This window comes from Camelus bactrianus, chromosome 32 (genome assembly GCF_048773025.1).
Source record: "Camelus bactrianus isolate YW-2024 breed Bactrian camel chromosome 32, ASM4877302v1, whole genome shotgun sequence".
Lineage (NCBI taxonomy): Eukaryota > Metazoa > Chordata > Mammalia > Artiodactyla > Camelidae > Camelus > Camelus bactrianus.
In genome coordinates, this window is record NC_133570.1 from 14240739 (window position 1) to 14252970 (window position 12232).

General features: G+C 52.0%; 1 protein-coding gene and 1 long non-coding RNA gene across 2 annotated transcripts; one reads left to right on the plus strand and one right to left on the minus strand.

Moving 5' to 3' along the window:
- Positions 1-2692: 2692 nt before the first annotated feature.
- SDS (serine dehydratase) lies at positions 2693-11497 on the plus strand. Its single transcript, XM_010963596.3, has 8 exons — positions 2693-2850; positions 6756-6910; positions 7304-7343; positions 7571-7710; positions 7810-7901; positions 8360-8587; positions 10004-10128; positions 10834-11497. Exons 2-8 carry the CDS (start codon positions 6758-6760, stop codon positions 11037-11039), a joined length of 984 nt encoding a protein of 327 aa, XP_010961898.1. The 5' UTR covers positions 2693-2850; positions 6756-6757; the 3' UTR covers positions 11040-11497.
- LOC141575817 (uncharacterized) lies at positions 9028-10006 on the minus strand. Its single transcript, XR_012503718.1, has 2 exons — positions 9287-10006; positions 9028-9214 (listed from the first exon to the last, which is right to left on the minus strand). It is a non-coding gene; the product is annotated as an uncharacterized LOC141575817 (long non-coding RNA).
- Positions 11498-12232: the final 735 nt, after the last annotated feature.

Consider the following 12232-nt stretch of genomic DNA (forward strand, 5'->3'; position numbering starts at 1 on the left):
CCGGCTCTGCCCCTGCCTTTCTGCATTGGACAGACCCGGACCTCAGTTTGCCCATCTGTTGAATGGGGAATCACTCCTCCCTTGCTTCTCAAAACCTTTCAAAGGAGGACTAGATCAGAGAGAAAAGCCCTTGTGCCCCATTACCCAGAACTAGTGATGCAAATGCCCTCTTGAGTAACAGAAAATGAAAATGGCCATCACCTATTAAGTGCCCACCATTCGATGGGCACTGTCCTTGCAAATTTACATTAATTAGGTCCCCCATAACAAATCTAAGAGGTGGGTACTACTATCAGCTAAAGAGACTGAGGCCCAGAGTGGTTAAGTGACTTGTCCAAGGTCACACAGCAAGTTCCGGGCAAAAGTTGGATTTGAACTTGGGCCTGGCAGGAAAACTGACTCACTGAAACATAGAAAATCATATGCCTTGGATGCTGGGGTCACAGGCATGGACTGATCTCCCTGAGGTTTGCACAGTGACGACAACCACTCTTCCCCCAAGACCCTCTAGCAGCTGACTGTCAGAATGTCCCCATCAACTGCCACTCTACCTGGTTCTCTGCTCCATTTGCTCCCCAAGTGACGTGTGAGCCCCCTGCTTCTTAGGGTCTCGGGTTCCCATTCACATGATGGAACACGGAAACCTGTACATATTTCTTAATATATTTTAAAATGACGATATGCTCAGAGACCAATGTCCATCAGCTGCTGAATGGATAATAAAAAAAAATGTGGTCTATCCCTGCAATGGAATACTATTCAGACATAAAAAGGAATGAAGCATGAAGACATGTTAAACGTGGGTGAACCTTGAAAATGGGATGCTCAGTGAAAGACACAAAAGGCCACATACTATATGATTCCGTTTCCATGAAATGTCCAGAATAGGAGAAGCCACACAGACGGAAAGTAGGTTGGTGGTTGCCAGGGGCTAGAGAGAGGGGAGTGATTGCTAACGAGTATGGGCTTTCTTTGTGTGATGATGAAAATGTTGTAAAACTGATACTCTGTATAGGGGTGAATTGCATGCTTTGTGAATTACATCTCAATAAAGTGATTTTTTTTTTAAATGCCCAGACAAGATGTCAACAACAGTGACAAATATTTTGTCTTTTTCTTTCTTACATGATTGACTTTCTTAATTCGATGTTTTTCAAATCACAGGAGTAATGCATTCTTTTAGAGGGGGTGGGGGAGGTACTTAAGTTTATTTATTTATTTAATTTTTTTTAGTGGAGGTACCAGGCAATGAACCCAGGACCTTTGCATGCTAAGCACATGCTCTACCACTAAGCTACACCCTCCGCACTAGCAGTGATACACTCTTGTTGAAACAAATGGAACTACATAGGAGGTCAAAAGAAAGAATTAATCATCTTGTATCCACCATCTCCAGCTCCCCACCACCCAATCGGGGCACTCCTGCACTGGAACGGAGATTAATTCAATACTCTTAAGATTGCTGCCTTCCTCCTATGGAGGTTGCATCAAAAGCCCAAATCTGGGACTTCTGAATGTGACCAGGCAGGGCCAGATGTCCTCTCCAACCCCCACCTCCACCCCCTCCATCAGCCCATCAGCAACGTGCTCATAAAGGACTCAGAATTCCTGAATTTGAATTTGACAACTAAAAAAAAATGTCGCTCATCATCTGGTTCTACAAGAATGAAGTCACGAGCCACGGCAGTCGCTGACCTTCCACACACCCCGAAAGGAGTACAGGGCGGAGATCCGGAACAAGGCACTCTGTGCTCTGGCAAAACTGGCAGAACAGGCCGACAGCCAGATATCTTCAAGAGGAAATTTTAGGAACCTGATTTCTTGCATCTTCCTAGAAGAGCACTAAAATCATTAACGGAGATATCTGGTCCTCGTGACGAGCAGCAACCTTCTACTGAGATGTGTTGATTGCACGTGCCCCCATCACCAAAATTATATGTGCATGGACCCCACCACCACCACCTCTTTGGGGCAGCTCCTCAGACTCCTCTGGAAGGCTGTCTCCAAGGATGCCTCCTCAGTAAATCCGCCAATAAACCTGAAACTCACAGCCCTCACATTGTATGTTTTTATTTCGGTCGACACATTTCATCCCTGCCTACTGGGCCATCTGGGGCAAATTTTACTTCACCTCTGAGCCTCTTTCCTCACCTGTGACACGAGGCTCAAGATGCCCACTCACCTGGCTGCCTGAGACTTAAGCAAAACCCCACATGGGAAACATTTGACATGGAATCGGGCACAAGCAGATGCTCGGGCAATGTTGAGTGCCAGCTGTATACACTCAGATGCACATGGGGGGGCTGCGTCTACGCGTGAGTTTCACGACGCCCACATCACTTCAGCTCCTCACCCTGTATCCCCAACACACACCTGTGGACGTCCCACCAAGGAGGGGGCTGGGGAGTGCCTGTGGGAGGTCAGAGGAGGCCAGCACGTGCTGGCGACTTTAAGATGCATTATCCCACACCATCTTCTGCAGTCTGCTGAAAGCCCTTGGGGACGTGGGTTATTTGATCCCATTTACAAGTGAAGAGGCTGCAAGTGGGGAAGGGGAGGAAGAAAGCTTGGCTTGGTGAGGCAGAAGAAGCTTCCAGGAAAGCGCACCGGCTTCTGGTTACTCTCCTGGAAGTCAGGGGCGGGTCCTGGCAGGGGTGTGGCCGGCCCTGGGGCCCTATTGGCTGCCTAGGAGGCGCTGGGGGAATAAAGCCAGGACCGGTTAGCCCCTGAGACTAACCTGAAGACGGTCCACCTGTCCTGCTCTGCATCTGTCTGTGGACTGTCTACCCAGTCCACCCATCTAGACCATCTCCAGTTTATCCCAGCCGCCTAGCTCATTGCCTTTTACCGGTAAGCAGCCCCATCCTGAGCTTCATCCCCAGGACTGGAGTGCCTGCGGCCAGCCTGGATTTTCCCAGGGGAGGAGGGGGAGGTAGAAGCAGTTGAGCATAAAAACTCATATGCTTTGAAGCCAGACTGGCTGGATTCACCACCCGTTCTGTGCCTCAGTTTCCTCATCTGTAAAACAGGGTAGTAATAGAACCTTCCTCTTAAGGTCATTATGGAAGTGAAATGAGATAGGGCACTCTGAGTGTCCAGTCTAGATATAATAATAGTTATAAACTTTTATAGAACTCTTCCTATGAGCCAAGTGAGAGGGGAAGTAACTTCTGACTGCAGGGTGACAGGTAGGCAGACAGCAGCTTCTCACGCCCCTCCCTCCTCCACGCCTGGGACAAAATCTTTTCTGAAGTCTCACCTCCAGCAGCAGGTGAGAATGGCTGCCCCATGCGGTTTACAGATGTTGGCTTTACCCCAGGTTGACAGAGGAGGATCCCTGTCCTGTCACCCAAGGCACCCAATGGTGCAGTGGGAGACAGGTTGGGGGGTACCTCCCCAAGTCCACCTGAAAGGGGTCTTTGGGGTCGATGCCTCCCACCCCTAACCGGGAGAGCTTCCTGAGGCCAGGACTTGGCAACCTGCCCAGGACCTTGGATTTCAAGGTCCAGACAGCCAGACCAGGGATGAGGGACAATGTCCAGGACCTAAAAGTTAATTCAAACAGATGTGGGGGTGCCCCTGTTTTGGAGTACCTCCAGTCTCTGACTTTTATTCAAGATATCTAGGGGACAGGTGGTATGTTTTTGGCCCCCCTCCCAGGCCCTGAATGTCAGTTAATTCAGACAGACATGGTGTGCCCATATCTGGGAGCTTGCTAAGGCTGCTGGGGTGATCAGGGACCCCACCCCCAACTTTTCTTCCAACCCAGGCGTATCTGGACAATTCTGGGAGGAGGGAGGCCTGAGCCAGGAGTGCCCAGGTCCAGGGGCTGGACCACTGGAAATAGAGCGGAGGGTTGGAGGCAGGTAGCCACCCTTGCCTGTTCCTCGGGGATAGTAGAGGATGGAGGTGTTACCGAACTAAAGATTGTGTGCCCGAGGCACCGTGAGGCTGAACAAACCGAAACATAGGAGTTTGGAGCCCAGAAAGGTTTATTGCAGGGCTCAGAAAGGAGGAAGGGCGGCTCACGCTTGAAAAACCTAAAGCCCCGGATGGTTTTGGGGAAGAAGTTTCTATAGGAAAATCTGGGTGAGGGCTGCAGGGTGTGTGACTGTCTTCTGATTGGTTGGTGGGGAGGGAACAGGGCGGGGCTCCAGGAATCTTGTGCTCAGCCTGAAGTTACCATTCTCCACCTGGGGGGGGGGGGGCTTAGTTCCTGCAGAAGAACTCAGAGACATTATGTCTATTCCTTGAGGAGGAACCAGCACCCTGCTCCAAGGCTGCACTATTGTTTCTCGACTCTTCCTCCTTTGTCTCTGCATCACCCCCGCTTCCCTGATGAGCAGCTGTTTGAATCTGCCCATTGGAACTCGGGGAAGATCAAAGAGGCTGAATGAAGCCTATTTCTTATAAACAAAAAAGAAGGGACATGGAAAGGACTTGTACCACAGAGGACCCCACAAGTTCCTGCTCTGTTTCGGGGAAATCGGATGGGCTTCTTACCCAACCACCGTCTGGTCAGTTCTGGCTCAGACCAAGTTAAGGAGAATCAGTTTCCCCCGTGACTCAGCAGGAGGTGCAGTGATGGGAAGCTGGCCTGAGTATGCAGGGCTGTGGCCGGAGTCTGGGCCACTTCATCCTCACAGTCACCCGGAGTCTAGACAGACGTGCTGACCGGAGGGCCTGAGTCACACCCATATGCCCTGGAGAGAGCCTGGGCTCTGGGCCTAGACTGACTTCCTGAGCTCAAATCCCACCTCCCCAGCTCACTAGCAGTGTGACATTGGGCAAGTCACGTCAGTACTCCAGTCCTGCCGTGTGACAAGCTGCCGAGTGACGGAAAACAACAGCAAACATTCACTATCTGTGAATGACTCTGGGCCTTGATTCGACTCAGCTCAGCAGTCCTCCCTTGGGGGCTGCAGTGTGAGGACAGTGGCTGGGCTTGAGCCATCCCTAAGCTGGGTCCCATGTCCGGCCAGCATCAGGGGTCTCAGCTGGAGCTGCATTCGGGGCACCTACCTGTGGCCTCCGCACGCAGCCTGGGCTCCCTCCCATCAAGGCGGCCGGGTTCAGACAGGGAGCTTCCGGAGAGAGAGCAGATGGGGAGGCTAGGTCACCTTTTAGGACCCAGCCTTGGGAGACTTGCTACTGCCCTCGGTCTGGTGCACACAGGCTCTCAGGAGTGGAGTGTGTCCACCTCTTCCCAGCCCCTTGTTCAGCGACATCCTATTGATGGCTTGAAATTGGCCTTGGTCAGGGTATATACAGAAGGGGAGTGCCCACACTGGAAATCAGGGCTTCCTTTCCCTTTGGAGAGGCCGTTGTTAAACATTGCCCAGCACACACTGCTTAGCGGTCACATAGTGTCACTTCTACTGCAACCACAGTGCTCTACTTCCCCCAAGTTCAAGGGGAGAAAGCACAGACCCCCCTTCCCACCTAGAAAACCATCACTGTCACATGGTAGGAGGTGCATGTGGGGTGGGAATCGCTCCCAGGGGTCAACCTGAAAACACACCCAGAGCCTGTTTCCTCAACAGGAAGACAAGCTAATAATGGCATCTCCTGGGACTGTCAAAAGAATTAAATGAGTTAATATCTGTAAAACTTAAAACTGCCTGGCACATGATAATCAACTGAGAAGTGATTGTTAAATAATATACTCATAATTATTAAAAATAACAATAATAAAAAGCTTCCCCTAACTGGGTACAGGCTTTCCAAAGGTTAGATACAAAAAACATGGTGGAATACTACTCAGTCATAAAAAAAGAATAAAATAATGCCATTTGCAGCCACATGGATGGACCTGGAGATTGTCATACTAAGCAAAGTAGGCCAGAAGGAGAAAGAAACTGTGGTTGCCAGGTGGGGAATGGGATGGGGAGGGATAAATTGGGAGTTTGGGATTTGCAGATACATACTACTATATATAAAACAGATAAACAACAGAGCCCTACTGTATAGCCCAGGGAACTATATTCAATATCTTATAATAGCCTATACTGAAAAAGAATATGAAAAGGAATAAATATATATATGTATAACTGAATCACTGTGCTGTACACCAGAAATTAACACAGCACTGTAAACCGACTATACTTCAATTAAAAAATGTATTTAAATAAGTAATGGATATGCACATGGCAAACATTCAAACGGTACAGAAGGGGAAGCTGAGTGCCAGTTCTCCCCAGAGGCCCCCCTACCCTGCCCGGATTCTTGTGTGTGTTTCCTGAGATGTTCTGCGCACACGGAAGCATGCGGATTGCATGTGTGTGCGTGCGTCCCTGCATTTTTCGCAAAGACTATATCTGATATCCCGCCCCTGTTTCAGCCACTTAACCATCTTGCATCTCATTCTGAATCAGCACCTGCAAATTAATTTCCACAGTGGGCTCTTCCAAAACTACAAGGTCTGAACGTTGTTTCTGATGTTCACAGCCTCCCAGCATGGTGTGTGTGTGTGTTTATGTGGTGGGGGTGGGGGTTGGGGGAGATGACCCTTATGCCCATTTTACAGATGTGGCAGCTGAGGCTGAGGGAGCGTGTTGGTCTGACATCACGTGGTGAGCAGGTGGCGGAGTTGAGATTTGAGCTCAGGTTTCCAGGACACTATAATCTGGGTCCCGTCCACGGCCTCCTGGGAAGTGAGGGACAGGGTCCCTCCTAGCCACACTGCCTGCTGAATGGCAGCAGCTGGCACCAGGGCCAGCTCCCCTGACCCTCTGGGTTTTCTTCCTTTCTCACAGCAATGGCATCAGGAGAACCCCTCCATGTAAAAAGCCCCCTCCGTGACAGCATGACTCTGTCCAAAGTTGCCGGCACCACCGTCTACCTCAAGATAGACAGTTCCCAACCTTCCGGCTCCTTCAAGATCCGAGGCATCGGACACCTCTGCAAGACGGTACAGGACAGGCTCTGTATCATCTGGGCGAGGGTGGCAGTTCCTCCTTCTCGACAGGAAACGGCCAGTGCCTTGTAAAACCCAAGGACTTGCAGGCTGGCCCCTGCTGACTCCCCACAATGCCTGAGCATCCACCATTAGCGCCTCCCCTGCTTAAGGGGTGCCCGTCCAGAGGGTCCCCTGGTAGACTGATCCCAGGACCATCAGTTGCCTGCCTCCCCGTCACCCTTCCCTCAGCCAGTCTCTTTGTGGGGGATGGTGTCATCTGAGAGGCTAGGGTGGCACAAATTCCCCGTGATGGAGGGAGAGGTCAGTATATGCTGAAATCATTGGGAAGTAAGCCAAGTAAGAGGGAAGAGCCGTGCCCAATGCCCCCCTGCTTTGTCTCCACAGTGGGCCGAGCAAGGCTGTGAACATTTCGTCTGCTCCTCAGGTAAGCAGCCTGCGTGCCTCCTCCTGTCCTCTGCTGTGTGTCCCGGGGCCAGGTGCTCCACTTCTCTGGGCCCTGGTTTTCCCAGCAATGAGCTGTTGCAAACATCCGCAGAAGTCCCAATCTGGAATTCCAGGGGGAGGCCAGCAGTTACCCAGGGAGGGTTCAGAGCCTTGAGGTTGGGGGTGAGCAGCCCCATGCTAACTTTCCACCACCACCCACCCCGGCAGCGGGCAATGCAGGGATGGCAGCCGCCTACGCGGCCAGGAAGCTGAACATCCCAGCCACCATTGTCGTGCCCAGCACCACGCCTGCCCTCACCATCCAGCGGCTCAATAATGAGGGCGCCGCGGTCAAGGTGGTGGGTGAGGTGAGTGCCAACCTGGGGCAGGAGGGCACAGAGGGCACCTGGTAGCAGGGCTAGGTCCCCCAGCCCTTCATCCCTCCTGCCTCCCCTGTGATTTTGCAGACACTGGATGAAGCTATCAAGCTGGCCAAGGACCTGGTGAGGAACAACCAAGGCTGGGTCTATGTCCCTCCCTTTGACGACCCCCTCATCTGGTACGTGGAGCCCAGGGTCACCCAGGGTGGGTCGTGGTCACCCCACTACACCACTGAGTGGACATCTGCCATGATGCACCCCATCACACACAGCGGGGTACACGTGTGTGTACATACCATCACACAGAAGCACACACACGGACATGCAGCTGGTACCCACACCCGTGCACCCAAGCCCATGGTCCATGGCCACAAGTGAACGCGTGGGCTCAGATACACAAGTGTGTGTGACCGGGACCCCAGAAGCAGACGCCGAGGCAGAGATTTCAGAGAACGCAGTTGACCTGGGCAGTGAGGACACGAGATGAGGAAGGAAGCCAGTGAAGGGTGTGAAAGGGCCGGGGGCGGCTGGGGGTAGCTGGAGCTCAATCCCTCGGGGCCCCTGGGAGCCCGCGTGGAGCCTGAACCAGAGTGCCTCCAGGAAGCCCAGCCCTGACCTGCCTCCCACCACTCTCCAGGGAAGGCCACTCTTCCATTGTGAAGGAGTTGAAGGAGACGATGAAGGAAAAGCCGGGGGCTATCGTGCTGGCGGTGGGAGGTGGAGGCCTGCTGTGTGGAGTGGCCCAGGGACTGCTGGAGGTGGGCTGGGGGGACGTGCCCATCATCACCATGGAAACCATCGGAGCTGAGAGCTTCTACGCTTCCACCAAGGCTGGCCGGCTTGTCACTCTGCCACGGATTACCAGGTAAGCAGCCAGGCCTGCCGCCCAAGAGCTCCCCTCTTTGGTGCTGACTGCGAGGTAGACCCTGATGCTGGCCCCATTTTACAGGTGAGGAAACTGAGGCTTTGGTCACTTGCCCAAAGTCACACAGCCCATGAGTGCTATGACCAGGACTGAACCCGAGTCTTTGTGACTCTGTACCATGAACATCACGCTTCCTCAAATGACAAGTCTAATAGTAATCATTTATTGGATTCCTCTGGGGCAGAGTTTTACACACCTCATTAATTCACCAACCGTTGGCTGAATCCCCAGTCTGTGCAAGACACTGGCTGATCCTGGGGAGAGAGTCGTGAATAAACACAGCTTCTGCTCCCAAGGAGCTCCTATCCCAGCTCCAAACCTTTGACAGATGGTGTTCAGGATGAGGTTTGGCCACATTATGTAAGAGCCCAAAACAGCAATGGCTTAAACAAAATTGAACTTTATTTCCTCTCTTGCGTAAAAAAAATTTTAGAGGTAGGCAGTCCAGGGGCAACTCCATGAAGCTAGGAGCTCAGGATCCTTGAGTGTGTTCACCATCATCCTTATCATGTAGACTTATGGCCTAAAATAGCCGCTGAAGTGCCAGCTATCACACCCACACTCCATCTGCCAGGAAGAAGAACATCAGGACAGAAAACATGCCCACTCCCGTTAAAGACACATAATACTTCCACTTACCGCTTATTGACCAGAACTTGGTCACATGGCCACACCTACTGCAGGGGAGGCTGGGAAATCATCAGGCGACCTTATGTGCAGCTAGAATAAATACTGGGTTAGACGAGTTTGTCATTAATAGGAAGGACTGCACTTTCTGCCTCACCTTTCCCTTCTATAAAATCAAACAAATTAATGACAGAAACTGTTGTGAAGATGAAACAATGCTTGCGAAGTGCTTTTTCAGGAAGTAACCACTATGTGTTACCGGGGGGGAATCATTTGAGAATTCCCCTTGGGGCCATGGGACTGGGTGCTTTCCTTAGAGGATTCCCTGGAGGAGGTGGCCTTAATCCTAAGCCTTGAAAAAGGACAGGGCCGGGGTGGGCAGGCAGAGCAGTGCTAAGCTTAGCAGAGGTTAATTAAGAAGGTAAGATGACAACCTGGAGCCAAGGGTGGGAGTCCTATGAGGCATTTGCTCCTGAGTCAATATTGAACAGAAAATGATGCTATTTACTCCAATTCAAGTGATCTATGCCTTTTTGGGAGGCTGCACTCTGTTCAGTGATTCCCTGGGACTTAGTGTTTTCCAGCTGCAGAGGGTACGCCCCCTCCCCCTACCCACAAACCCCAGTTGCCTCCTCCCTCTTACATCCATCTTCGTGTCTCTCGGGCCTCTGCCTCCCTCCTCTCTCACCCATCTCTGTTTCCCCCCTTCTCCATCCTTGCCTCTCCCAGTGTTGCCAAAGCCCTGGGCGTGACCACTGTGGCGGCTCAGGCTATGAAGGTGTTTCAGGAACAGCCCATTCTCTCTGAAGTTGTCTCAGACCAGGAGGCTGTGGCTGCCATTGAGAAGTTTGCAGGTATGTGCCAAGTCCTTTCAAGACCCCACCCTACTGGTTAAGGACCTAAGAAGCTGTCCACTTTGCATGCCAAGGAATTCTATCCATAGCTCCATTTCCTGTCGCTTCCTAGACCTTTCCATTAATGCAAGTTAATACAGTGCAGTGGCAAAAATAGAAAGACCAAAGGGATAAACGAAGAGGTTATTCTAATAATTATAACAACAAGGAACAATAACTGAGTATTTAAAATGTTGATTCTGAGCTTCCTGGTAGCCAGGGTGAAAAAGGAAACTATGGATCTCAGTGTTGGATTCAGAGGTGGGTCTGTAACTAAGTTGGACTCTTAATGGGTTCATCCCAGGACAGGGATCACACACACATACACACACACACACACACACAGAGAGGAGTATTTATGCTGCCACAATTCTACACCCACAGTTTGGTTAACCAACTCTGGCACTCTGGCTCAGATGATGCTTCAGAATCCTTCTCAACACAGTGCTCCAGAAATTATAATCATTTTTATCAGTGTGAGCACTGATGATGAAAGCCAGCCCTGGCTCAGGCCTTGAAAGGTCAATGCAGGGTAATGATGGGGGTATTGGTCCAGGATGAGTCTGTGACCAGGGCTGAGAGCTGACTGGCTCATACTTTACCACTGGCCAGACAGTTCCCTTGCACCTTGCTCTGCTCTACCCTCACCATCCCCTCCTCTGGCAGATGATGAGAAGATCCTGGTGGAGCCCGCCTGTGGGGCAGCCCTGGCCGCCATCTACAGCAAAGTGGTTCAGAAGCTGCAAGGAGAAGGGAAACTCTGCACCCCGCTGTCCTCCATCGTGGTCATTGTCTGTGGGGGCAGCAACATTAGCCTGGCCCAGCTGCAGGCTCTCAAGGAACAGCTGGGCCTGAACAGGCTGCCGCAGTGAGGGCCCCTCCCCGGGTGCCCTCCTCCCCTACTCAGGAGACCCCTGGAAGGGCTGGAGTTGTATCCACTGTAAATATCTTTCCTGTCTGTGGTGAGCCTGTGGCCCACCTGGGCCAGCCACTAGCTTCCACGTTCTCATGAATCCGCTGTGCAGAGGGGCCAGAAGGACACCAGCCGGCGAGGCTGGGAACGCAACATCTTCGATGTGAGTGCTCTATTTCCACCCTTATCCACCCCTGCCAGGGTGACAACTGCCCAGGTGCCCAGAGCAGGGTGACCAGGAGGGAGGGACCTTGAAATGAGGTGTCCCTCATCTCGGCTTTCTCCCTGGAAGAGCAGACAGGGCCATGGTCCAGGGTTGAAGAACCATCTTGTCTTCCCTCCCAGGAAAAGACCACCCTTACTCGCTTTTCTATTGTGCAAGCTTTTTTACTGAAAAAGAAAATCTGTTTATTGAAACGGAGATCCTTTGAGTTCTTCCATCATGGCTGTCTTCCTCCCTCCCCTCCCTCCACCCTACCATGCCTGCTGCCACTCCCCGGCTCTCAACACTGAGCACCCCTATCCTCCACACCCCACCCCTGGGGCCCCACATGGAGGCCAGGACCCCTACGACAGCTGGGTTTATGAGCCAGAAGAGGGCATGGCAGGGAGCAGGTGAGGGGAACGGTGCTAAACAAGAGGGGCTTGGGATGGGATGAGGGCTGCCTCCACCGGAGGCAGAACCAGCTGGGAAGGCAGATGAAGCCTCATTCTGATAGGAAGTCCTTCTTAATAACAATGATTTTATCACCGAACCACTGGAAGCGTAGTAGTAAGCCCCGCCATCTCTGGGTGTGTGTAAACTGACACTCTGATGTCTTTGATTAATGTCCTGTAAACCCTCTCTTCCAAGCACAGCACAGAAACTAAGCCAAAAACGAGACAGCAGAGGAACTGCCAGGGCTGCCTCAGGGTCCTAGAGGGAGTCCTCCCCGCCACCCTCTCCTCCTGGCTTCCTGCAACCATTCAAAGACGTCCCTGCACCACCTATAGCAACTCCTGGGATCCCCAGGTTCAAAGTGAAGTTTGAGAACCAGTCTAACCCCTCAGGACACCACACAGATCCACACAGGCTGGCAGAGCGCCCCAAACACTTCTATAAAGAGCAGGTGCTGGGAGATTTCAGGGAAAACCCACCCCAGCAAAAAGCCC